Below are 25,775 nucleotides of genomic sequence, written 5' to 3' on the forward strand. Positions count from 1 at the left end.
GATTGGTGGTTCTTGTTGTGGATGCTTTGATCATATGGATATAGTTCAGCCTGTTCAGGTCTCTAAACCACTCTTTCCGAGTGGAAGCTGTCTGCGAAGTGTGATGTAATTTTAGACTTCTTCAGGAACCATACACAAGATTGAAGAGAAGATAACTAGACTGTTGCCTTGCCCTGAAATAGCTTTCTTTCTTCATGGTTGTAATTTCTTCTGTTCTTATCTTTTCTCTTTCCTCACTTATCAGAAGAGTGGGTTTTATAATTTCTCCAATAGCTCAAATCTCCAATTAGTGGCCGGTCTTCTTTTCCTTCATTTTATGTATAATGCGGTCCATTTTAATCATCAAGAAAGTGAAATGAACTTTATTACACAAAAATAAAACCACCACAAAAGATCTTCGATAATGAATGTCATATCATATGATTGAAATTAATGATGGCTAGTACTAAATATTAATTTTGTATTTAGTATTCTTTCGAGAACTCTAAATACCATGTAGTTTACTTTTTTCTTTTTAAGAAAGAGGATTTAAATTTAATATTTTATTTAAATTAAGATATTATATTTATCGTTTTTTAAATAATTGGGTTGAGACTTCATCAATTTTTTTTTTTTAAAAAAAAAAAAGAGAGTGAAAGTTTTATTATTGAAATTATAGTAAATACTGTTTTAGATAATCAAACATCTTATCCTAATGATAAGCTGAGATCATTATTATTCAAATCTGAAAGAAGCTGAAAAAAAGGGAAAAAGAAAAGAAAACTATTCCACATATTCAGTCAATATTTGAGCTTTTTACCTTAAAGACAAAATTGAACGGATTGGTTATTGATTATTCAGGTAAAAGTAGTTTCAATTTATTCTGTATCACTGGAAACCCTTTCACATCTGAAAAAATACAGTATATAAATAGCAGTTGATAATTGTACCTTCCTTTTGTTTTCTTTTTTTCTTTTAGAGAAAGAGAGAGAGAGAGAGAGAGTTGTACCTTTCTAATTATACCTTATATTTACATGTTGTTCAGAATTTCTACATTAATCGTACAGTCTTACAAATATCCTCATGTTTCCCAAAAAAAACAAACAAAAAACAATCATTTTCATTCAAATTACAACAGCTGTGGGCCTTTCTGCTTTGCTAACGTTGGATGTATTATATCAGTCAAATGATATCTTCAATCCTATGATTTTCACTATTGGATAATAAATATTTATATATAAGTTACCTCTTGAAATCAAAACCCTTTGACTGATGTTAAAGAATTCCTTCACCCACAAAACAACAAATCAAAATCATCCAAAATAAAAGGAGAAAAAAAAAGAAAAGAAAACACAATAACATGCTGAATTGCTCATTCTTTGATACATTACACATCTGATAATGTATCACATTCATTTTGTTTTTATCATGTTGAGTACTGTCTGTAAAAGTACCTTATGAAAAACATTCTAATGTGACTTAATATTCAAAATAGAAAAAATACATTTAAAAAAACAAAAAAGAAAAGAGAAGTACTGTTGGCTAAAATGTTCAATCATTATATTTTGTCTCTGAGTTGAAGGCTAAAATTAAATGAAAAACCATCAAATTGTTTATCCCAACCTTTTTGCTTGGAAGCATGTGCTCTTAGTGCCATGTTAACAACCTCCAACCATAAAATAAAGCATATGATATATATATTTTTTGAATATAAAATGGATATATAATTATTTAAATTTTTTGAAATTATTAACATATTCATTTAATATAAGAGAGTCTACTGTAAATTTGACCCCTATTTATATATGTGAAATATCTTTTCTTTAAATCTATATGACATTGACATGATCAAACATGGCCACACCACTTTATAGACCAAATTTATAATTTTCAAAATTAGCTTAGATGGCAATTTAATCTCTAATATATGAAGAATTGAATAATTAACTTCAAAGTTAATATTCTAATAAAATGATTAATTATATCTAGATACATAAATTAAATCTCATTTTAAAAATGTATAAAATAAATGATTGAAAAAAATCTACGATATATATAGTATAATATAAAAAAACGAGAGACAAATTTTTTTTTAAACTCACTAAAATATCTTTATAATTAATTAATAATACTAATTTTATTTTATTTTAATTTTATATATTATTAATTTAATTTCATATTCTAATCCTAATAGAATTAATAAGTGATTAATCTAATTCAATCATAATCCTATCAAAATTTCATTTATATTCATATTTCTATAAGAAATAGATGAATTTATATTATATATATACCCATGATAAAATTTAAATAACTCAATATAAATTTTTAATAAAAATAAAAAGTCAAAAAAATGTATGATACTTTTAATTTAATTTTATTAATATATTAATTCATGTTATTATTATAATGTTTCATTAATAGGATTATTTAATATTTAATATTTTATTAATATTTTCCTCCTTTTATCATAAAAATTTAAAATAATAATTTACGCGTAAAAATAATATTAATATATAATAATAATAATAATAATAATAATAATAATAATAATAATAAATGATATGTAGCATATTCATAAAAAAATTAGTTACAAGTATTTATTAAAAAATTAAATTTAATCTTAAATACTAATAATAATACTAGTAATAGATATAGTAAGAATTAAATAATTTATTTGAATATAAGATTTTATGTTCTTAAAAAATAACTACTATAGCTACTATATATTAATAATAAATGTTAATATTTTTCTAGTAAAATATATGTTTATGTTCATATATGTAAAAATAATAATAATAATAAATAGTAAAAAAAATTAAATTTAGATTATAAAAACCGTTAAAACAATTGTGATATATTGAAAAATTTATTGTCCAGTATAATAGATTAAAAAATGATAAATCTTAACCTATATATATAATATTAATATAAATAATATTAAAACTAATTGTTAATAGACGTACAAGAACATAATAGTAATGAAATAAAAATAAAATTAACAAATATTATATTCTTCTTATGTTTATTTATCTTAGTAACAAGAATATATTATGTAATTTTTATAAAAGACTAATATAAATATAAATAGAAACTTCATAAAATCACAAAAAAAATATTATTTACACTAATATAATTATGAATTAAATTGTATATAATATATAAAATAAAAATTTCAAATATAAAATAAATAAAATAATTGTCTAATAACATGAGTAAATTGCTAATTAAACTGTATTTGGGTGAAATATATTAATTTTTAATAATCTGCTATTTAAATTTGACTAAATCTTAATATATAATATAGTAACTATATATTTTAAATAACGGATTCTCACATTATCATATTTAAAACTTTTTTTTAAGAAGATCGTATTGATGTATTCCTAATTCATCGCAGTTATATCTTGTATTATGCTCATGGTTCGTGAATGAGCATAATATGAAGTTAAGTTTATGAGTGTTAAGTTATATTGTGATAACAATAATTTATTTTTCTTTTACTAAAAATTTGGGTTACTTAGATTCTGTGTTTGTGTTTGCTAAGTTGAGTTATAGCAGTAGAAAAGAGAAAAGCATCATCATGTGAAATAGACAAAGATTAATAATACTATTTATACCCTAATCCTACTCTAACCCTAACTCGAAAAACGATCCCAATGTACCACCCCAAATCAAGGAAATATATATAAGCTTTGTACAAAAACATTAGTTTATGGACTGAAAACACTGCCCACCAGCTTTTCTTGCCCCACTTTATAATAAAGCAAAAGCAAAGAATAAAAAAGGCTACTAAATGAATGAAAGAAGAAGGAAAGAGAAGGAAACATATGCAAAGCTCCTTAACCCCACATCTCTATAAGAATTCTTTGAGAAAATGGACTCAAAGTTTCTTCAACCTCATCTGAGAAAGCAAACAGGACTTTGAAAGGCTTTATCAAAGAGGTTGTAAGGGTGTTTAAACAAGGAAAGATGACAAAGTAGTGAAGAAAGAAAGTGAAAGAAAATAAAAGAAAAGAAAAGGAAAGGAAAGGGAAAGGAAGAAATTATAATTTTATTTTTATATGCGTCTTTTTCTGAAGGGAAACAAGAGTTTGATGTTTGTTTGTTGCAGAGAGATAAAGAGAGCTATACTCGTATCAGTGCCAAGCTAATGATGGCAGGAAACCCTAGACGGTGGAGCATGCATCCACCTTCACACCTTCAACCTTCTGCTTTCTTATCTTCTTCTTCATCTCTCTTCCCTTCTCCTTACGTTCTTGGATCTTCTTCTTCTTCTTCTTCCTCGTCTTCTTCTTCACTCCCTTTCAATTCTTTTCCTGATCATAACCAAGAGCTTCCTCAGTCATGGAGCCAACTACTTTTGTAAATCCCTTCTCTTCACTCAAGTTCACTTAAAATATGTATACTAATTAACATGTTGTACTCCATTCGAAAAGCTACTTTAATTTTTGATCTATAAATCATATTTCATTTTACAGTTATGACTATATGTCTATACCATCTCCTTTAATATAACCTTAAAATTTGATTTTCTCCATTCTAATCCTCAGAATCTATCCACAGCTTCTGTTAACTTGGTGACGGTGATTTGCTTTACAGGGGTGGTTTGTCAGCAGAAGAAGAAGATAGGTTTGGACTGAATCATTTTCAGCCCAAAAAATTAGAAAACTGGGAAGACCAAATCTTGAATCCATATCATCCAAGAGTTCCTGCAGTTGCTGATGTGAAACAAGAAGTTGCTCAAAATAGCAATTTGTATGGTCATGGTGATGAAGAATTTCAGCCTCTTGGACCTACTTGGTCACAACAAGTCATGCCAGTTTCCTCTCCTAGGTCTTGTGTAACAAGTCTAAGTAGTAACATTCTTGACTTCTCTTATAACAAGGCAGACGGAAGGAGTCAACATCTAGATCAATCATCTGAGGTAGGTAAAAGAGAAAGCGCAATGATTTTTTATACCTAGGAAACAGTCTCTAGTGTACTGATTAAAATTTAAACTCCTAACTTTTACAGCACTCAAAGACTTTGAAAACTTAATGGATCTTTCATAAAACATGAATACCATCCAGTGAATTAGTTCATTTGGGTTTTCTCATATCCTTTTCTTTTTCTTGGCTTCTTTATTTCTTTACTAGTGTAATAGCACCGCCACCGGTGGGGTTAAGAAGCCTAGGGTTCAACCGCCCTCTTCAAGCCAACCACCTCTAAAGGTATAACAACAGTGCAATCTCTCACTCTTTTTAATTTTCATTCTCTTTCCCTATCAGAGTATGGGCTTGTGTGTGTCTGAGTGTGAAATGTCTTTCTTGATTGTCTATTTCCTTAAGCATGTGTGATTCTTCTGCTATGTTTCATCTGTAGTATTAAATAATTAAATAAGCTTAACAAAACCTGGTGCTCTATAATATTACTCTATATATCAGGTAAGGAAGGAGAAGCTGGGTGATAGAATCACTGCCCTTCACCAACTAGTTTCCCCATTTGGAAAGGTAAAAAACCTCTTTACTTCTTCATCTCAGAAAGAAGAAATAACAAAGCAGTTCTTTAATTCCTCTTCTTTAGTATATGATAAAACCCATAAAGCCATTTTTATGTTTAAAGAAATTTTTTTACTTGTATATAATCATAAAGCTCTGATCTTTCTATCTGTGCTTCTTTATCTTTACTCTTTTGGCTTTCTCTTTTTGACATTAAAGAAGATCAAAAGGATGACTTAGTGTGTGGTGAAATGTTCCTCTTTTGCAGACTGACACGGGTTCTGTCTTGTTAGAAGCTATTGGATATATCAGATTCCTTCAGGGTCAAATTGAGGTGATGTTTCTTCTTCTACATTTTATACTTTCTGCAAAGCATTAAACTCAACTCAGAATCAGTGATATAAGAAGCATGCAGTTAAAGTTGCCTCAATTATTCATTTATGCTTTTTTCTAATCATTCTTTAGTTATGGAAGTCATCAAAATTCTTATTCTCTCTCTCATTCTCTCTTTTGCCTCCTCTGCAAAAAAAAAAAAAAAACAAAAAACAAAACAAAAACAAAAACATATATGCAGGCCCTTAGCTCTCCTTACTTGGTCACTGCATCATCAAACATGAGGAACCAACAGTCTGTAAGTAACTCTTATGTTTATATACATACATAACCAATTTCTCTATTCCCAATGCAAGACCAAGATCCTCCTCTCTCTCTCTCTCTCACTTCAGAGTATGCACATGTTTGTATGGCCTATTGTATTAATTAAGGACATAATAATTACTTAACTAATGATAGAGAATTCTTTGTTAGCTTCAAGGAGAAAGGAATTGTGTATTTCCTGAAGACCCAGGTCAGGTATGCTATAGCTTTATTGGATCCATCACTTCCATTAAAAAAATGTAAAGTGATAAAGAAGAGCGTCTATATATTTAAAGCATATATACATATTTAACTATGTTATTGTTCATAAAGAATATAGTTAGTCCAAGAACAAGGTTCTCAGCTTTATGCAACTTGACATTAACAAAAATTTGGTTAAAAGAATAATTTTGGGACTAATTAAAGGGATACAGTAATTGGGTATCAAGAAAAGCGTTGAGAAAGATTGAAAGCACTAACACTTTTTTGTTTTGGTTTCCCTCCTTTTCATTTTCTCATTTAGTTGTTGAATGACATCTGCCAGAAAAGAAAAGGAGGTTCTAACCAGGTATTCTTCTTCTTTTTTTTCTTTTTCTTTTTTGTCTAAAGAAAATTCCTTATGTAATTTCTTTATACTAAATAATAGTTTCTCCTTCATTTGATTTATTGTTCATTACTCATTAGTATATTGCCTTTTTCTTGTATACTATATTTTACAATCATCATTATGCTCGTTCTCATTATTCATTCTTGGAAAATAAAAGTATATATACCCTTTTGCACATTGACATTAGATCATTGGCAGAAATTAGTCATAAAAATAATATAGTATATGATTTGATACCCTTTTGCTTTCTTTTGTTTATCAATTGATCATACATATCAGGATTGCCAAGATAAGCCAAAGGACTTGAGGAGTAGAGGGTTGTGCTTGGTTCCTGTGTCTTGCACTCAGCATGTTGGAAGTGACAATGGTGCTGACTACTGGGCTCCGGGCGGGTTTTGACTATGCTGTGGCCAGTTTTTTTGGATCTTTTGATTGAATGATATAATATCATGAGCAGTCAATCTGCTGCAATTCAAGGCTGATTGCTCATGATGCTATGCATTCTAAATATTGCAACTCCATATGCATGCCTCCATTATTATTCCTGTATTATCTAAGTGAACTAAGATTTTTATCTCGTCTCTTGATGTTTTATTTATTTTTCTTTGTATTATAGAGCTTCATGTCTCTCTGAAGCTCAATTTAGTATTAATTTTTGTTAATCTTAAGATGCTTATTTAGAATTGGCAGTCTTTCTTCTCATATTATTATATATATAAAAAAATAAAGAATGGGAATTCCATCTCTCTCCCAATAGTAACAAGGCTTTTTGTTTCTTCTAAGATTTTTTTTTCTCCTTAGTTTCTCTTTAATAATTAAGATTATCTTTTTTTCTTTTCACTCCGACACATGCATATTGCAAACCCTGTGGAAGTTATAATGAGGACCGTTATATCCTTAAAAAACAGTTAAATATTTGTAATTAAATTAGCAGACATTAAAATGATATAAACAAATTTATTATGCAAATGTAAAAGGAAGCAATAGTGTCTAGGGATCCATCTCAAATGGTCATATATTTTTCTTGTTTGCATCAGTAATTTTAGTCATAGTAGTAAACTAATTTGGTTTCTATTTGATTTTATGAATTTTAACATAACAAATGGTATCAGAGCCACAACATTAGCATGATTGCTGGTGCAAAATTTGAGGTAGAACCTGGGAAGAATAATTTAGTGATCATGAACGATATCCTTATGCATTAAGGGTTGATTAAGGCATTGATTAAGAAATAAAACAAAAGACTATAGAAGTAGTATTCGTTAGTCTTTAGCTCCTGAGATTAAATATAATGTTTTGAATGAGAAATAGCCATGGAAGAAATTAGACAGAAATGTTTATCTCGGAATTACTAAAGAAAAACATAATGTATAAGAATTGTACTAATTAAGGATCAATGGAAGTGCAGCTGTTAGAGACCATTTAAGATGGATTCTGTAAATGCATATACTCTTCCACAATCTTATAGCAGTTTAGTGACAACATTGACAGTTAAAATTACAACCTAAAGTGAAGCTGTCGCTATGATTTTGAGCATATGAAGTTTAAAAATCCAAGTGATAGCAAATAATGGGGTAGCAAAATCTTAATTAGTTAGTTCTGATCGTGATCTTCACCGGGGAATTGAAGCTTTATTAGATTTTTCTTCACTACTTCGGGTGCATTACATCCTAATGAGTGGATTTTTGGTTAAGTATGAAACACTAATATGATAAATTTAAATTTTAAAATATGTGTCACTTTATTCTAATAAACTATGGGTGTACAATGTCATATAAACCTATAAAAAATGATATTAATTTAATTTTAATAACTTATTCACATAATTAAATACTTGATTATTCAATTATATATAGTATTTAGTTATTCATCAATTAAGTACATTATTTTTATTTATTAAAAGTTATCTAGTTTTAGAATTTAATCAGTGATACTTGACAATTAAGAAATTCATCTATATATTTTCATTCATATAAATAATTTAAAATTAGAAATGAATTCATTGACCATCTATATTAGTATATTGATGTATACAAATAAATTATTTAAAATAATATCATTTGATTGTCTATAATTATAAAAATAGACTTATAATGATAGAGTGTCACAATGGTACTCTAGCAAAACCCTCTCTTTTATTGTCTAAATACAAAACACTCAAAATACATGTCACTTATCTAATAGCTAGATGTGCCGATATGAAAATGTATAAAACTTGTTATTAGGCAAGCTGTTTAATTAGTGATTAGCTATCTATCTAGAATGGATTGAAATTTTTTTATATTCAACTTGATTATAATATTTTAAATTTATAATTTCCATCTTTATATCATATTTTAATATTTACTAGATAATAGATTTCGAATTAATGGTCAAAAATTATAAAACTATAATTTATTATTTAAACCAAAAACTTTAAGCTATTAGGTAAAACCTGACAATACTTGCACTCGCTGCCAATATATTTATGTGTATGTTTTGCTTTTGTGGTTATGATTTGAAATTTTGAATTTTTTCGACATGTTATTGTGATATTTAGGTGTAATTGTTTTTAGTGTGATTAGTAAATCTACTGACTTTGGGTAGTTACAACTCAATAATATATTTTATATTAAAATATAATTAATAAAAAAATTGTTATAAACAAAAAATAAACCTTTAAAAACAATTTTAAATCTCTTTAACACATGTTAATATATAAAATATGGATAAAATATAAATCCAATTTACTTTATGTTAAACTATTTAATTGATAGTATTAATAAGATAACAAAAAATTCAGGCTTTAATCCTTCAACAGCTTTAATATTATAATTAAAAATTCATTCAATGCAAAAATCTAAGAATTAGGTGAAATTTAAAGAATACTAACTAGTCTATGTTTTCAATTCTTTTGGATAAAAAAAGAACATTAACTCATGCTTACAAGATTATTTATTCGAGGATTTGAGCATATTATAGCATCATTAATGTTATCTTTCTTTTGGGAGACCGTACGATGTCGTTGCTCTCAACCCAAAGGACACAATGAATTTATAGTTAATTGTATCTAATCCCAAATTCATTTTATTTTGACAGCCAAGCATCAACATCTTGAATAGGAGGGTAAGAAAAACTAATTTAAAAACCTTCAACATTAGTTTAGTTAAGTGTCTTCCATGTCTTTACTACCATTGTCCACTTAGCCTTAATTTGGCTTTGCTAATCGGTATAGGTATAAAATTTTCAGGGTAATGACACAAATTGTTATTAAATTCTTAGATTTAATTTTTAGTTATAAATTTTAATTTATTTAATTTTAATTGCAATTCAATTTAGTTACTTTTATAAAAAAAGAAATTGACACGTTGTATAAAAATAGTCAATAAGAAAAGAGTAATTTAGAGAGAGAAATATAATATGTCAAGCTATTATAAGTAAAGTGATTAAATTGTAACTAAAATTAGAATTACATAATCCAAATAAAGTAAATTAAAATTTTATGATCAATGTAAAACTAAATATGAAAAATAATGAATTTGTATTATTATTCTCAAATCTTCTCACATGTATAACTATTTTTTTTCCATGAATTAAGTTAGTAGAAGAATATATTGTCTATTGGCTCCATGTTTTATTGCTTTTGAGATATTATGGAAAGATATTGAGAATATTTCATTTTATAGCTAAGCCTTAGTATGACAACATTTTAGTTTTAGTTTAAGAATCATGTAAATTATTTTTATGATCTTCATATCTTAATTAGTAATCATTATCCTCTATAGCGATTGAATTAACTTTAAAATGGTTTTTTCTTCCTATTGCTAATTCAGTAATGTAACAGTTTAAATGTAAATATATTAGTTATTTCATAGTCTGTATAACGGACTAGGATGAAATAATAATATAAATATTAGTTTTATTTTAGTTCATAAAATTTTATGTTGTATTTTAATTATTTAATTTTAATTTTAGTCATTTTTTATAAAAAGAATTGACATATGTTGCATTTTCTTATAATTTCTTATTAAAAAATTTAAATTACAATCAACAAAAAGGGGAGGAAATTTCATCCTCAACTGAGCTAATACTCAGGCTTATTACATATTGATTAGATGTTGAATAATTAGATAAAGGGATGAAAAGTAGCCCTAATGCCACAAAGAAAAAATGAAGAAGAAACACAAATAACTGAAGGGGAGAAGAAATGGGAACAGAAAATCTTTTTCTGACTTCGATACAAAAGAAATACAAAGAAAAAAAGGAAGAAACTTAATAATCACATGAATATTTCCTCTGGTTTTGGACAGTTTTTGAAATAATTGAAGCTAATAGATGGCACCCACAACATAACGCAACTCGCAACACTGTTCTCTCTACTCATTATTATTATTTTGAAAAAGAAAAAACAAGAAATAAAACACAATTTTGTGAACATTCCTTTTCTTCTTTTGTTAAAGGGAACTTTTTATTACTACTCATTATAGCAATCCATATTTGTTCTTTAACCATATGTAACTGAAAAGATATGACAACAACAAAATAAAAAATAAATCAAGAAACTTAAATATAAGTCATGCCATTGCCAGTTGCATGTGCCTGACCCGAATATGCTTATATGGACCCCATTTCTTGGGTCTTTTTAGACCACTTTTAGTTTTTAATTATGTACTCGACTCACCTGGAGCCTCACACCCTTTGCCTCTCTTTCTTTGACACGTCTTGGCTTTCATCACCCTGATGCTATATATTACATCATTATTACAGTAAATTTGGCTTATTGTTTGCTTACCTAAATGGACCCAACTGATGCTTAAATAATATAATATAATATTAATGTCGGGTGATACTGTTGTATTAAGATAAAATTTCACCTAAATATATAAGATGAAAAGGATGATAATTAAAATGTATATTTTATAGTAATATATCTACACTAGAAAATAGTATAGAGCCACGTATTAATGCAGGCTTATACACTTTTCCAGTGAGAAATATGTAGAGGAAAACATATCACGTTGTGTTTTAAAGATATATTTTTAATTATATTTTAAAATTAATCAAAAGATACCTATTATTGTCTTTTTTTTTCCTAAAAATAATATTTTTAGTTTTTTTTTTTAAATTTACGGTAATATCTAAAAATAATTAAATAAAAAAATAAAATCGTATTTTTACAAAAATAAAAAATCATATTTTAATATCCTAACTCAGTAAACATAAAAAAATATGGTAATTTTAATAAAAAAATATAAATATTTTTGATATTTTTTCGAACCGGAACAGTATGATTTCAGATTTTGTTCAGAACTTCGGTTCGTGTTTGGGCTTTTTTGTTGTCCGTGGACAATGATTTTTTCATTTATGGACCCGAGAGCCCACTTACTTCCTTTTCAATATCATTTCTAATTTTTTTAAGGAATATATATATTTTAAGATTGATTTGGTATGGTAAAATAAGACCACTTTCCAATATGATTTAAGCTCAAAAACTAAGTTTCTAAATTCTGTCTCTCAAATGATAAATAAAATATGATCGATTTTTCATTCCAGCAGTATTTTTTATTTTTATTAGCCTGATTTACATGATAAAAGACAATAATATTAATGATGCAATCTCAATTGAACTTTTGCTTGTCAATTTTAAGATCTTCATTTTATCAGTTCTGAAGAACCACCAAATATCAAGGTTTAGCAAACCATGATTTTGAGAGTGACAAACCCAGTTTTGCCTTACAATGAAACACTCAACAAATCTGCTTTCTGGAGGAAACCAGTTTTTCTGGCTCCCAACCTCAATTCCATTCCAAAGCAACTTTGGAAAGGAAAAAAGATTGCAACTTTTAATAAATTTGGAAACTCTGACATGGCTGATAACTTGAAGCAAACTGCTCTCTTAGTGATTGACATGCAGGTCTCTTTCTCTTTTGGGTATATACTGTGTATTTCTATATGAAATTTACACGATTTGATTCTTTTTCTTGTGTGGACTGCTTAGAATGATTTTATACTTGAAGACGGATTGATGAGAGTTAATGGAGGAAAAGCAATTCTCCCAAATGTGATTAAGGCGGTTGATATCGCTAGGCAGCGTGGTATCCTAGTAGTCTGGGTAATCTTCCACTACTTTTTTTCTTTTTTATTAATCCTCATTTGATGCACCCAGTTCCTTTTTCTTCTTATTAACTTTGTTTCTTTCCTGGGAACGTTAGTTTCTTGAGATATTTTGAATTGTCATAAGAAAAGGGAGGATTTTTATAAAGAATACATTTTGGTGATTGTTGAGCCCGACTGATATTTGACTTGGAAATATATCCCAAGAAAATTATAAACAAAAGTCTGATCTGTTTATCTGTATAAATATTTTAGAGATTAATTAAATGGGCTTGTCCAATGTTAAAAGGTTGATTTGTCTTTTGAAGCAGTTTTCTGAAGAAAATAGTTTGAGGAACTTCAGTAAACAAATAGGAATTAGAGAGATATTTGAACTAATTTCAATTATGTTAATGGTCAAATTTGTGGAACTATGAGTTAGTGCTTTCTTGAGATTAATTTTGTTTTTTTGTGATGCTCTTTGTTTAGTTGTTTAATTTTGCAGAAAGATAAACGAAATCATCAAATGTTACTGATGAATTTTAGTTGGAAAACTTAACTTCATAATCCTTGTAGAGGATAAACATGATGGGACTTTGTGTGTTTAGGTTGTCCGCGAGCATGATCCACTAGGAAGAGATGTTGAGCTTTTTCGCCGGCATTTTTACTCTGCTGGGAAAGTGCCTCCTGTGTCTAAGGGAAGCCCGGGTGCGGAACTGGTCGATGGCCTTGTGATCGAAGAAGGGGATTATAAGCTGGTGAAAACACGTTTCAGTGCATTTTTTAACACCAATCTTCATTCATTTCTTCAAACTGAGGGAATTAAGAGTTTAGTGATTGCTGGTAAGTGCAATTCCAGGCTCATGACCTTTCTAACTAGATTTGTTGGATGTTTGGCTGTTCAAACTGGTAAGTGCAATTACATGTAATTGAGTAACTGTTGGATGTTTAGGTGTTCAAACTCCAAATTGTATTAGGCAGACTGTCTTTGACGCAGTGGCGCTAGATTACCATGATGTTCTCGTTATTGTTGATGCAACAGCCGCTGCCACACCTGAAATACATGCTGGTATGTATCCTTAGATTGCTCCAAATCAGTAGTGTGCTTTATTTTGATTAGCGCTTTCAATGATTTAATTATAATTGATTAAAAGCAACTTGTTAGATATAATAATAATAATAAGAGGGGAAGATGAGGGGTTGAGGGGTGCGGGTGCAGAAACTGCTTATGCTAGAGAGTGGCATCAAGGCAGATTGAATTGCTTCTAGTTTGCTTTGCATATATTTTTTCACTAATTATTCCACATCTTAGAATTTCAAGGTTGGTTGATTTATCGTTGTTTGTCTTGAAAATCATGGGTGGTTGGGAGGATGATTTTACAGTTCTCTTTGAGGAAATTGAGATTGATACAGAGTTTGATAGGGCAACTACGGTAGCTAGTTTAACATCTATACTTTACTGCAGTAAGAAGTCTGCTCATTGTGCTACTTGTTCCTTTGCTTTGTGTTGCATAAGCTATAAATTTTAGTAGCAATAGAAGGTGCGGGAGACTTTAATTCTTGGAGTTTGATTGCAATTTTGAGGTATATATATAGACACAACAATACCCACATTCAGCTTTCCGTTTCAGCAAAATCATGCAGACATAAAGTTCTTGTGTTTTTTATGTGCGGATGATTGAGATTTTTTTTTTCTTTCTTTTTCTGGTAAATGGGGCTTGACCGGAGTTCAAACTGGAGGCCAAACCTCATAGTTTTAAAAGACAATTAAAACTTGAAATGCCAATTATCATGTAATGCAATTAGCTCTTTCTAAGATCTATACATTGATAACCTTCACCTTTACTGTATTGCTGATATCTGAGCTCAAATTACAGACACAAACCTGATTTCTTCTCTATTCAACTTTTTTGGATCCCTCCCTCCAAGAAGACTAGATGCATTCACAAATAATGTTTTCCAATTAATCATACTTGGTAAACTGGCTTAAGAATAAGATTGTCATTCACTTCTATGCTGTGATTTACATGCGGAATGTTCATTCAGAAAATTTGTGATTGATAATGTACGAGCTTTTAATATCCTGCATCGAGTTTGATTCTGTTAAAAGATTGACATTTGACAAAGATGGATCCCCATAAATGCACCAGCCAATGTTATTGACATGAAAAATATTGGAGTCGCTACCCCAACATTACAGGAGTGGTGCGAGTCTGATGCTTGATCTGCCTGATGATTAGACAAGGTTCTGTTTGTCTTATGGCCCTTGTATCGATTGCTATCTATCTCAAGCATACAGCAGTAATGTGCTTGAATGGATTATCAATATCATAGTTCATGTGCTCTAACTGGTTCTGTCATGTTGCTGCTATACATGCTTCATTGGTGTAATAATCTAGTGAAGAACTTGGCTTAATACATATGTAGACACCTAAACTTTTAATGATTTGTCACTTAAGACATTTTAATTTTTATCTTTTTTGCCACTTAAATACTGGAATTTACTCATTTATCTTGTAAACATGCAGACATACACTTTCAACAATTCAGCTTTCAACAGTTCAAAGTTCCATCACTTTCAACAATTCAGCAATTCCTATAAAAGTCCTTAGAATTTTTAAAGTTATTTTTTAACCCCTAGACTTTTTAAATACTTTATAGATATTGTAAAATACTTTTCGACAATTAAATTTTTAAAGATTTATAATAATTATAGAACAATTTTTTATAATATGAAATTCAAAGGGTATTGAATTTGAAAGAATTTAAGATTAAACTCAAAATTCAAAGGTAAAAATAGATAGAATTATAGAGCTTATATGAGAAGAGATTAAACTTTATTATAAATCCTAATAATTATACAAAATTGCTAAAATATACCTTAAGCCTTGTAATTAGCAAAATATACCTTAAGCCTTGTAATTAGCAGTTTATGCGTCTTAAACTTCAGTCTTGACACGAACATATTCAATTAAATATTTTTTTTGAGTATTTAGCTCTATATTTTTCTCTTTTGGCTAATACTACCTCAAAATAGACAATTAAGCTTAAGTGAGTTAATAACACATATTTTCACCATATTATATATAGAAATATATCATTAAAGCTCTAAAGTACCCTTAAATATCTATATGTAATTTAGACCGATCAAAATTCAAAGGTAAAAATAGATAGAATTATAGAGCTTATATGAGAAGAGATTAAACTTTATTAAATCTGAAATTAATTATTCACTTGCAAAATTAGCTTTCATCATATATTTTATCAATATGAGAACTCTAACAATATGAAAATACATTATTACTTTGGCTTTACATATTAAGTTGAGAACTTTTCAATTTAAGAGGTCATTCATTTTAATAATTTTTTCAAATACAACATGTTTAACTTTAAGATTCTTCCCATATAAAGTCAAATAACTAAAAGATATTTACATGATTAGATCACACTTTTCTTATTGATATATACATAGGATTTAGTCACTTTTCTTGTTTAATTTTCGATTCAACTCTAACTTAGAGTGGAATTGATATGGTTCTCCCTCTTAAACAATCTAACTCTTAAAAATATTTAACTGTTCAAATTTTTTAAAAAGATAAAATTGCATTCAAGATATAACTATTACATACAAAAAGTATTATTTTATTTTCCTTCCTCATGTTTGGATAGTACAAATAAAAAGGAGAGAAAAAAAAAGTAATTTATTTTTTATTTCAAAAAATAAAATATGAGAAATAAGAAAATCATAATTTTATTAATTTACTGATGTCTTTTTTTCTAATAGAGAAGCATCGAGTGATGCAGGGTGAGAATATAATTTTAATACAAAAAATAATAACAATTTCCTTTATTTGTAATATTTAAATAAACGGAGGAAATTTAGAATTTATTCTTTTATTATTCTTTTTTTTTCCAAATATGGGAAATTACAATACCAACCAAAATTTTTTCTGCCCTTTTTATTTCTCCTATCCTAAACATAGGGCTGAGTATGGGTTTAAAGGCGAATCTGCCCTCTAAATTTGTCAGCAAAGTCCAATCCACCCCAAAATTAATTTTCTAACCTATTAAACCTCTGATCTTGCCAATTTGGTCGGTTAGACCCAAAATTTAGTAAAAATCACCACAAAATGCGTGGCAAGTATTAAAATACAAAAATTGGCAATTTAATTACTTTTTAAAAAAATTAGTCTAAATTTGATATATATCCTTACCTAAACACTAAACCAATAGACGATTGATATATTTATTAGTTTTAAATGATAGAGTATATTGTCAATTATCTAATACCAAAATATAAAAACACTCACACTATGTGTTATTCTCTTATTTATTGTCATGTATACACCGAGCTACTTCTTTTTTCCTTAAAATCTTTTTATTTAGTCTTTGTATATAAATCATGACTAATATGAGAACAAAATATATATTTGAGTATTTTACAATTTAGTATTAGATCACTGACAATACTTTATCATATAAAATTAATAAATATATGTCAAATATCTAACGGTTTTATGTATCGGTGGAAACATACACTGAAACTGTATAAGAATTTTCGTTAGTCAATAATTTTTCCTTTTCTTATTTTTCTTTACCCTCTTTAGGCAAAATGTCAAACTTGGGCTCCCACAATTGAGTTACTAATTAGGGAAACTGGAGTTAATTTTACAGAGAAGTTCTTGATTTTGCGTTTAAAACGTAGCAGGCGAAAGAAAAAAAGAAAAGAAAAGAACACTTTGTATTGTCAATTTTAGCATATCAATGGCTTGATATAACATATAAAATAATTACTAGTACCCACCTTTACATTGAGATTAATCTTTATGATATGTGTGTATCATAATTGATTCAGGTTGTCCGCGAGAATGATCCACTAGGAAGAGACGTGGAGCATTTTCGCCGCCATTTCTACACCGACGGGAGAGTCGGCCCTGCCTGTAAGGGAAGTGAGGGTGCATAACTGGTTGATGGCCTTGTGATCGAAGAAGGGGATTATAAGCTGGTCAAGACTCGTTTTAGTGCATTCTTTGCCACCCATCTCCATCAGTTTCTTCAGGCTGAGGAAAACAGTATAGTGATTGTTGGTAAGTGAAAATAATTATCTGTAATATTATCTGACAGTGAAAACATTGATGATTATTGATTTATGATTTCTAAAACTTGTGTATGTTTAGGTGTGCAAACTCCAAATTGTATCAGGCAAACAGCATTTGATGCAGTGTCGCTAGATTATCAATCTGTTACTGTTATCTCTGATGCCACAGCTGCTGCTACACCTGACATACATGCTGGTAAGTAATGCATGCATTCCTTTTTCTTTTCTTTTTTTCCTTTTCCTGAAATGTTGACTGACAGATGCTAGTCTCAACAAGAAATTGAAATTTTCATGACTGAAATCTATCTTTGTTTGTTTGGACCAGCTAATATGGTTGACATGAAAAGTATTGGAGTTGCAACCCCAACATTACAAGAATGGTCTGAATCTAATGCTTGATCCATGTACCTCAAAGTATTAGAGTTAGAGGAGATTCTAACTCTGCCCTCTACCTGATGACTTTTATGCATGCATATCTATCTTATGCTTGCCATTACTTAGTAATGAATCAATGGCAATCAGTAAATTTCAGAGCTTGGTGTTCATTTTTCAAACATGATTGTATTTTAGTGGACTATCATACTTCAATACGATGGCTAATCAAGTTGTTTAATCTTCATGTTTTTCCAGTTCTTTAAATTTAATAAGTAAAATAATGAATAATTGCACTTTGATTTGAGTACATTCTATTATTGAGTAGTGTTTGAAATGATTAGAATCTTTGAACTTAACCATAAATTAATTTCTAAGCTTTCTCAATAAAGTGAACTTCTTTTCATTTTTCGAAACAACTACCAAATGTGAGCCCTAATTAGACATTGTTAAGCACCACAAATGCAACCAATAATCTTGACTAATTAAGCATCATTAAGTAGGATTCTTCGCCCCACCACCAAATTTATGTTTAGTTACTTTGATGTTTTATTAAGACAAGTATTATTGAATGTGACATGAGGAAACATAGGTACTTTGTCACGATTTCAGGAATTCTAGTCCTAGAAAAATTCTATGGATGGCAGCCTTCGGATGGATTGGTTTAGCCTATTCACCGTAAACGTCTAGGCGCGTGAAAAATTCTTGTCTAATTTAGATGTATGTTTCCACTTAAACACTAAGAATATAAACAAGCCTAACTTAGTATTTTAGACTCGGAGCATTAAATGATTAATGCTAGAGTATTATAGACATCGCTATTAAATAATTGTCACCTATCTCAATCATTTTATATCATTATCCAACAAAATTGACAGGCACCAAAAAATGCTTTTACAGAAGTCATCTTCATTCATTGAGTTCAGGCAACAAAAACAAAAGAAGCTATACATTAAAAAAAACAGTACAGATTACAAAATTCAACCACAATTCTCAAGTCAAGACACTGAATTTCATTGCAAGAAGAAATAAAAGAAGGGGAAAAAAAAGAAGAAGCTATATTACAAATTTGTATGTTGAGGTTTGGTATTTGACATATATAAATATATAGATATATAGCATGAGACTCAAGAGAATGCCCATCTGCATTGAGATCTTGATATACTTGCAAAAATGATAATTAATTAATGCCTCTCACTATCACACAACAAATCACACAATGCCTACCACTCAAATCAAGCTGCAATTTTCAATCCTCTAAACTCTTGATAATTCTTCTCCATCAATACCTTTACCTTCATCTTTAATCATACTTCCTAGATTACACGGTTCTTCCTCATGCTTGAATCCATTCCCTTCATCGCTAACCTTTGTTATTTGCTCCTTGCAAGGTCCATAACCCCAACTACAAATTAGAAAATACAGCAGATTAACAGCACTCATTATGGCAAGAAGCCAGTAGTAATTGTCATAATGACCTTGGTTGATATTACTTGGTACCCAGCCCACTTTGCCACCTTTTGAAGTAATATTGTTAACAAGACTTAGGATAACAGTAGCCAGCAAGTTTGCCACTGCCATTCCTAGTCCAAAAAGAGCACCAGCAATGCTAGACATGCTCTTAGGGAACTCAGTGTAATAGAACTCTGTTTGTCCGATAGCGTTCAATGCCTCTGCAAAGCCATTCAGGCAATACTGAGGCGCAAGCCAGAATGCAGACATTTGGACCACAGCATTAGGATTGTTCAAGTACCCTTCATGGATTGCTTTTCTTCGTCGAACATTCTCAACAATTCCTGCAACCACCATTCCCATACATGAAAGGAATAGGCCGATTCCCATCCTCAGTTTCACACCAAGCCGCACTGGCTTACCCTTGATTTTTGTTGCCAATGGAAGGATGGCACGATCATAAAGAACAATCCATATTGCCATAGAGATAACTACAAATGTAGCAAAAGAGCCTGCTGGGACTTGGAACTTTGAGGAAAGGTGTCGGTCCATGGAACTAGCTTGAAGCACTTGAAATGAACCTTGGCTAACATTTATCGACATCATGATCCCTGTAGACCAGATAGGGATAACTCTGATAAGTGCTTTGAGCTCTTCTACTTGCTCTATTGTGCAAAGACTCCATGGGTTTGATGCTGATCCATCTGGAGCTAAATCTTGTTCAGCATTTCTTATGATGCAAGCCTTGTTCAAGAACCTAATGTCACAAAGTTTTCCAGGATATAAACGAATAATTCTCATGCATTAGTTTCTTTAATTATCAAAATGACGATATAATCATACCTTATATTCTCAGTTGGTGTAATGTACTCCGAATTCTTCCTGCGATGATATTTACTGTCTGAATTTGTGGGAGGAAATGGAATTTTTCTATTCTTGTATGCAACAACAAGAACTTGTGCAAATCCAGCAAGCAAACTCTTGCTAGCTTTCTGCTTAAGGTAAAGTGGAGAGGCAATGAAGAACAAGAAAGCAGATAAGAACACGAGAATTGCAGGAACTCCGAAACCCACTCGCCAACCATGATGGTCTTGAATATAGACAATCCCCGTCAAAGCAATCAGAACAGAAATGGCTGTTGAGGCATAGTACCAGCCAAAGTAGCTTTCCAAGATCCTCTCGTTTTTGGGGTTAGATTTGTTATCCAATTGATCAGCCCCAAATGCTAAGGAACACGGCCTAATGCCACCAGCTCCGATAGAAATGAAGGCCATGGAAGATAACAGCATAGTTATTTGGCCAGCTGTTGGGGATTTACAGTTTTGAGTCATTAAATCGCAGAGGGGAGGTTTTGATTGTGGAATCATGGTTGTTAACCATAACAGGACTGTCCCCTGTGCAAAAATTTGATCTTCTTTCCCTTAGTGTCAGCAGAAAACAACTCAGTTCATTACAGTTTATAGAGCATACGGCTAATTTTCTCCTTAACTTCAGCATGTAATATTATCAATTAGCTACGACTACATATATTGTATATAATTGCACAAGTCCTTAATACAGTTGATATAAGTTGCAGAGTGCACCAGCACACATGTAGACTATCAAAAGGAGATGCTCGTACAAAGAACCAGTCACAGTTTTGTTTTCAGCTGAACACACAGCATAATTGATGATTTCACAGCTAATTGACCAGAAATTCAAACTATTTGGTACAGACTTCATATATCATGAGAAAAACTCTTCATTCCAGGAAGTTAGATATAATTCTTTTTATTTAAAGAGAACGGCTCATACATATATATATATATATATATATGGTTATGGTCAAAAAATGTAACCTCTCTCATCCTCAGTGAATTTACCAAGAAAGTTATTTGTCACCCACATGCCTTTTCTGGAGGAAGTTTAAAAATAACATGGTTCCAGCTATCGAAGTCTAAGGAATTGAATGAAAGAGCAAAATCTGACATTATTATATTAATTTGAACAGAAGAATTGGCATAAGTTGTTTTAAGAAGAAAAGAAAAATTCAAAGAACATGAATTTTTTTTTCAAACAACATTGAATCTTGTGGTCCTGTTTTCACATGTTCAGTCAGTCCCTTTCAGAGTTGAAGGCCTTTAAGAAATTGACTGCCAACTAGTTTAAAGTGACACAACTGAACTAAATGCACTAATCACATGATAATTTATTAACTTAACTTGGTCAAAAAACATAATTAACTGCATAGTGCATACTTAGGAACATAGATGGGGAAAGTAACTAAAGGATTAAATTAAATTAATGTCAATCAAGAGATACTAAACCCCATTTTTAAATGGCTTCAATTAGGAGTAAAGGTATTGTCATCTTTTTTAGCATAAAAAAGAACACAGGAATTGACCCAAGAAAAAAGAAAAAGAGAATTACCAAAAGACTGAAGATGGAACCAAGGCCAATGGTAAGGTAACGACCCAAGTAAGAATCAGAGATGAAAGCACCCAAAAGAGGCATGAAATTAGTAGCAGCATTCCAAAGAAAGATTATATTGGCACCTTTAGCAACTCCTAAACCATAATCTTTCATCAAGTAAAATATCATGTTTGGTAAAAGCCCATAGCTTGATACCTTCTCAAAAGCCTCATTTGCTGTATTACAAAATAAATAATTAAATAAATAACCGTTCAAGAAACCAAGATCCAAAGCACTCCACTATCAAGAAAATGCAACCAAACTCAAAAGGGTAAACAAGAAACGATTTAAAAAAAAGAAAAGATTGCAGCTTTAAGTGGTTCGTCTTTCTTTTCTGGTGATCTTTTTATAAACTTCAAGAAAAAATCAAGAAATGCTGCATCTCGATTACAAGGGTATGTATATAAATGTAATGTGCATATATACCTATAATGAATGGCATGGTAATGAGGCCACCTTTCCTTGATTTAGGAGTATGCTGTTGATGGGTAGAGGCCATGACTTCTGTTTGAGCTAAAGCAGCTTCTTCCATATTCTTCTCCATTGTTGCACTCTAGCTTCCTCCTTGAAGGAAGAAGACCAGAGAAAGAAAGAAGAAAAGAAAAGAAAAAGAAAGAGAACAGAGAGAGAAGTTACAAAATCTTTTGTCCTAAGAGCGGCTTAGTTTATATGAATTTATTGTACAAAGAAAGAAAGATCTTTGAGTACTGCTGCTACTACCTGTAACAGCTGATAGATAAATAAATAAATTATTATTATTACATTATGCACAGGAGATAAATAATTGAAGTTGAAAGAAACACACCATTTCTTTCTTGCCGGTTACATATATAATACATGCACTTTTCTTTTCCACTTTCCTTCATTTTCAAATATTAATTTCTCTTTTCAGAAAAAGAAATATTACCTTTTTGAAATAAAATAGCTCTGAGATTTTAGGAAAAAAATAAAAGAGTACACTGACAATACCATTTTGAGAGGAGATAAGATGGGGTACACAGTAAGTAATAAAATAATAATTATTTATTTATTATATATATACGATGGGCCCCACATATAAATATTTGCCTTGCCTTGTATAGCTTTTAACTTGTGAAACTCTCTCAAGTCAATTTATGCACAGAAGGGAGCAGTTAAAAGGGAAAGAGTTCAATTATGGACTCTGTAGCTTCAGAGAATTTGTGGAAAATGGGGTTCTTGCACGTGGATTATCGACTTTTTTCTATTTCTTTTATAAGTACATTATTATTTTTTAATCATTTTTCTATAATGTTGTTCTTTTTAATTATTATTGTTATTATTATTTTTGTAGACCGTTTGATCTGCACAAAAAGAGCAGTATTTGCCAAACTTCCTCCTGCCTAGGGACTTGAAATCTCAAGAATAGTTAAATTATGGTTAAAAAATATTAACTTTTTCTGCTCCAATTATGCCTTGTTTTGGAAAATCTGTCCTCTTTTATCTCTTCTTGAAGAAGCAATTCAACTCTTTAGCAGCTGAGATATGGCGTAACAGAGCCAAGTTGTATCACTGTCAATTTCGAGTGGGATTTGGTTTAAGAATTGGAAGCTTGAAATTTCATATTTTAACTTAGCATGCTAATGTAGACATATTCAGTAAAAATAATAATATAATAAAAAATTATTAGATTTACTCGAGACGTCGAATATAATAAAATTCAAGTTCAGTTTACCTAATTATTAGAAAAGTTCAATTTTCAGAATTTTAAACTTTAATTGAATGAAAACCAGGAACCACACTAGTTTCTTAACTCAATTACACCCTCAAATTTAAAATAATATATTACAATATTCATATAAATATTAAAATTTCGTGCCAATTCTAATTATTTTTTTGTATCAATTAAACCCAAACTTAATTTTATTAACAGCCTCTATATTTTATTTCTTTACTTTTATTTTGGCAGTGGGTCTCTACCATTTGGGAGAGGCAAACCTTAAAATTCATGTGAGCTAACATATTTGGTATCAAAAATAGGCATATCCAAAGTTTTTGATTTTTTTTTTATATTTTATATTGAATGTTTAATTTGAACATGAACCATTCAGGTCCCCCGAACTTATTCTCAATTGGTTGTGCAAAGAAAAATCTTGCATGGTATCTGTTTGATAAATGTCCTCGAATTTTATGATACTATAAAATGGCAGTTTTCCTGAAAGCTTTTCTCAATGTAAAATTTTACGTTTGTCTATTTTATATTTTCTTTTTTAGTTTTATGTTATTTACTTTGAACTGTTATTAACAAACCATATCACTTTTCTTTTTATATAAAGGAGATGAAAAGAGGGAAAAGTTGTGTCTTGGTATGCACATTGTACAGTTATTTATTGCATCTGAGATGTGGCTCGTGACTGGTTAGGTAATACTGTTACTTTTTTATGGCTTCTTTCCTCTTCTAAATAAAAATTATTCAACCGTTAGCAGGCTTTTCTTTTTTTCCTTATAAATGCTATCTAAACTGTAACAAATATATAATTAAATAAATAAGTGTATTTTATGTAAAAGAATTTTTTATTTTTATAGCGAGTTTAAAAAAATACCTACTTTTATTGTATAGTTCACAGTCTGTTGTCCCTCTCATTAACAATAGAAAAAAAAATGAAATACTTAAACTCAATAGATTACCATAATATAACTCCTTTACATGTATTTAAAAATTGTATTGAGTGAGAAGTATGTGGCTAACTTCATCTTTGGGGATTAGAATGGATCAGAGAATAGCATTAAATGTTGTTGAAAGGTAACTGAATTCGCAAGTTATGCTTGATCAGGATCAATTAGGTTTGCTGGGTTTGGAATGTTTGGTATGTCAGGAATCAGATTGTTCATGGTAAAGCAGATTTTGATGTGATCCAATTAATTTATATGGCTGGCTAGTAATATCAGTTGACGCAATGGTGTTCCATCAAGACAAGCTTCGGTTCATAGGGTTGTTGCCTGGTGTTCTCTCACAGAGTTGTTAGATTAAGTAAACACTGATATTTCTGTATTAGTTTCTCAAAATTTGACTTGCTCTGGGGTGATTATTCCAGACTGTCATGGACCGATGTCAGTGAGAGTTATTGAGGTATGAAATGTGGAGCTGGCTAAAGCTTTCGCCCTTATTATATGAAATTTCAGTAGCTTGGAACTAAAGTTTGCATCGAGGAAGAATGTAAGTATTTTTTAGATTTAATAATTTAGGACATATTAAATGTGATGTATGATTTTTACCAATAATAGATAATTATTTAAAGAATTTTAATGCAGTTTTACGTACAATAATTGTAAAGCGCACTCGACAGGATAGTATAATAGTGATCTTTACTGGTTTATTTTTTTATGCTTATTTTTTTTATGACATTTTACAAACACTCAATATGTCTAACTCTTATTTTCAATTATAGCATATAATTTTCAAATTTTTAAATTTCTAGCAAGCAAAAATGTCAATAAAAAAATTATTGATATAGCTACCCTTTCGGCAATAATAATAAAAAAGAATTGAATGAGCATTGGTATTGTTAGCTCATTCTAATAACCAATGGTATCATTTAAGTAAAATAAAAAAATAATCTATTGATATGGCTACTCTTCCAGCAATAATAATAAAAAAGAATTGAATGAG

At 29.8% G+C, this 25,775-nt stretch overlaps 3 protein-coding genes and 1 pseudogene across 5 annotated transcripts; 3 read left to right on the forward strand and 1 right to left on the reverse strand.

Moving 5' to 3' along the window:
• The first annotated feature begins 3,730 nt into the window (after positions 1-3,730).
• Positions 3,731-7,385, forward strand: LOC8273820 (transcription factor bHLH68). Of its 3 annotated transcripts, XM_002515959.3 has the most exons (9): positions 3,735-4,344; positions 4,582-4,906; positions 5,118-5,192; positions 5,406-5,471; positions 5,728-5,793; positions 6,034-6,090; positions 6,267-6,311; positions 6,619-6,663; positions 6,982-7,385. In XM_002515959.3, the coding sequence occupies exons 1-9, from the start codon at positions 4,133-4,135 to the stop codon at positions 7,099-7,101; spliced, it is 1,011 nt and encodes a 336-aa protein (XP_002516005.1). In that variant the 5' UTR covers positions 3,735-4,132; the 3' UTR covers positions 7,102-7,385. The 3 variants fall into 3 exon arrangements, with proteins under 3 accessions (XP_025012582.1, XP_048234645.1, XP_002516005.1); XM_025156814.2 differs by lacking the exon at positions 6,267-6,311 and having other exon boundaries at positions 3,731-4,344; XM_048378688.1 differs by lacking the exons at positions 6,034-6,090; positions 6,267-6,311 and having other exon boundaries at positions 3,731-4,344.
• Positions 7,386-12,148: 4,763 nt separating this feature from the next.
• LOC8273821 (probable inactive nicotinamidase At3g16190) lies at positions 12,149-15,248 on the forward strand. The gene is made up of 5 exons (XM_015717302.3): positions 12,149-12,595; positions 12,680-12,793; positions 13,383-13,617; positions 13,727-13,843; positions 14,925-15,248. The coding sequence occupies exons 1-5, from the start codon at positions 12,383-12,385 to the stop codon at positions 14,996-14,998; spliced, it is 753 nt and encodes a 250-aa protein (XP_015572788.1). The 5' UTR covers positions 12,149-12,382; the 3' UTR covers positions 14,999-15,248.
• A 2,375-nt stretch (positions 15,249-17,623) lies between these two features.
• Positions 17,624-18,485, forward strand: LOC8273822 (annotated as a pseudogene).
• Positions 18,486-19,160: 675 nt separating this feature from the next.
• Positions 19,161-22,878, reverse strand: LOC8273823 (protein NRT1/ PTR FAMILY 1.2). The gene is made up of 4 exons (XM_002515962.4): positions 22,574-22,878; positions 22,106-22,323; positions 20,540-21,090; positions 19,161-20,453 (listed from the first exon to the last, which is right to left on the reverse strand). The coding sequence occupies exons 1-4, from the start codon at positions 22,689-22,691 to the stop codon at positions 19,502-19,504; spliced, it is 1,839 nt and encodes a 612-aa protein (XP_002516008.1). The 5' UTR covers positions 22,692-22,878; the 3' UTR covers positions 19,161-19,501.
• Between the last annotated feature and the right edge of the window lie 2,897 nt (positions 22,879-25,775).

The sequence above is a fragment of the Ricinus communis genome, chromosome 8, assembly GCF_019578655.1.
Source record: "Ricinus communis isolate WT05 ecotype wild-type chromosome 8, ASM1957865v1, whole genome shotgun sequence".
Classification (NCBI taxonomy): Eukaryota; Viridiplantae; Streptophyta; class Magnoliopsida; order Malpighiales; family Euphorbiaceae; genus Ricinus; species Ricinus communis.

Bases quoted from the DNA above. Each gene is read 5' to 3' on its own strand.
- LOC8273821 (XM_015717302.3), top strand. From the start codon at position 12,383: ATGATTTTGAGAGTGACAAACCCAGTTTTGCCTTACAATGAAACACTC. The intron at 12,794-13,382 runs GTAATCTTCCAC...TTGTGTGTTTAG, and splicing joins GTGGTATCCTAGTAGTCTGG to GTTGTCCGCGAGCATGATCC. The intron at 13,618-13,726 runs GTAAGTGCAATT...TTGGATGTTTAG, and splicing joins TAAGAGTTTAGTGATTGCTG to GTGTTCAAACTCCAAATTGT.
- LOC8273823 (XM_002515962.4), bottom strand. From the start codon at position 22,691: ATGGAGAAGAATATGGAAGAAGCTGCTTTAGCTCAAACAGAAGTCATG. The intron at 21,091-22,105 runs GTAATTCTCTTT...ATTTTTGCACAG, and splicing joins GTTCCATCTTCAGTCTTTTG to GGGACAGTCCTGTTATGGTT. The intron at 20,454-20,539 runs GTATGATTATAT...TTGTGACATTAG, and splicing joins ACACCAACTGAGAATATAAG to GTTCTTGAACAAGGCTTGCA.
- LOC8273820 (XM_002515959.3), top strand. From the start codon at position 4,133: ATGATGGCAGGAAACCCTAGACGGTGGAGCATGCATCCACCTTCACAC. The intron at 5,472-5,727 runs GTAAAAAACCTC...CCTCTTTTGCAG, and splicing joins TAGTTTCCCCATTTGGAAAG to ACTGACACGGGTTCTGTCTT. The intron at 6,664-6,981 runs GTATTCTTCTTC...CATACATATCAG, and splicing joins GAAAAGGAGGTTCTAACCAG to GATTGCCAAGATAAGCCAAA.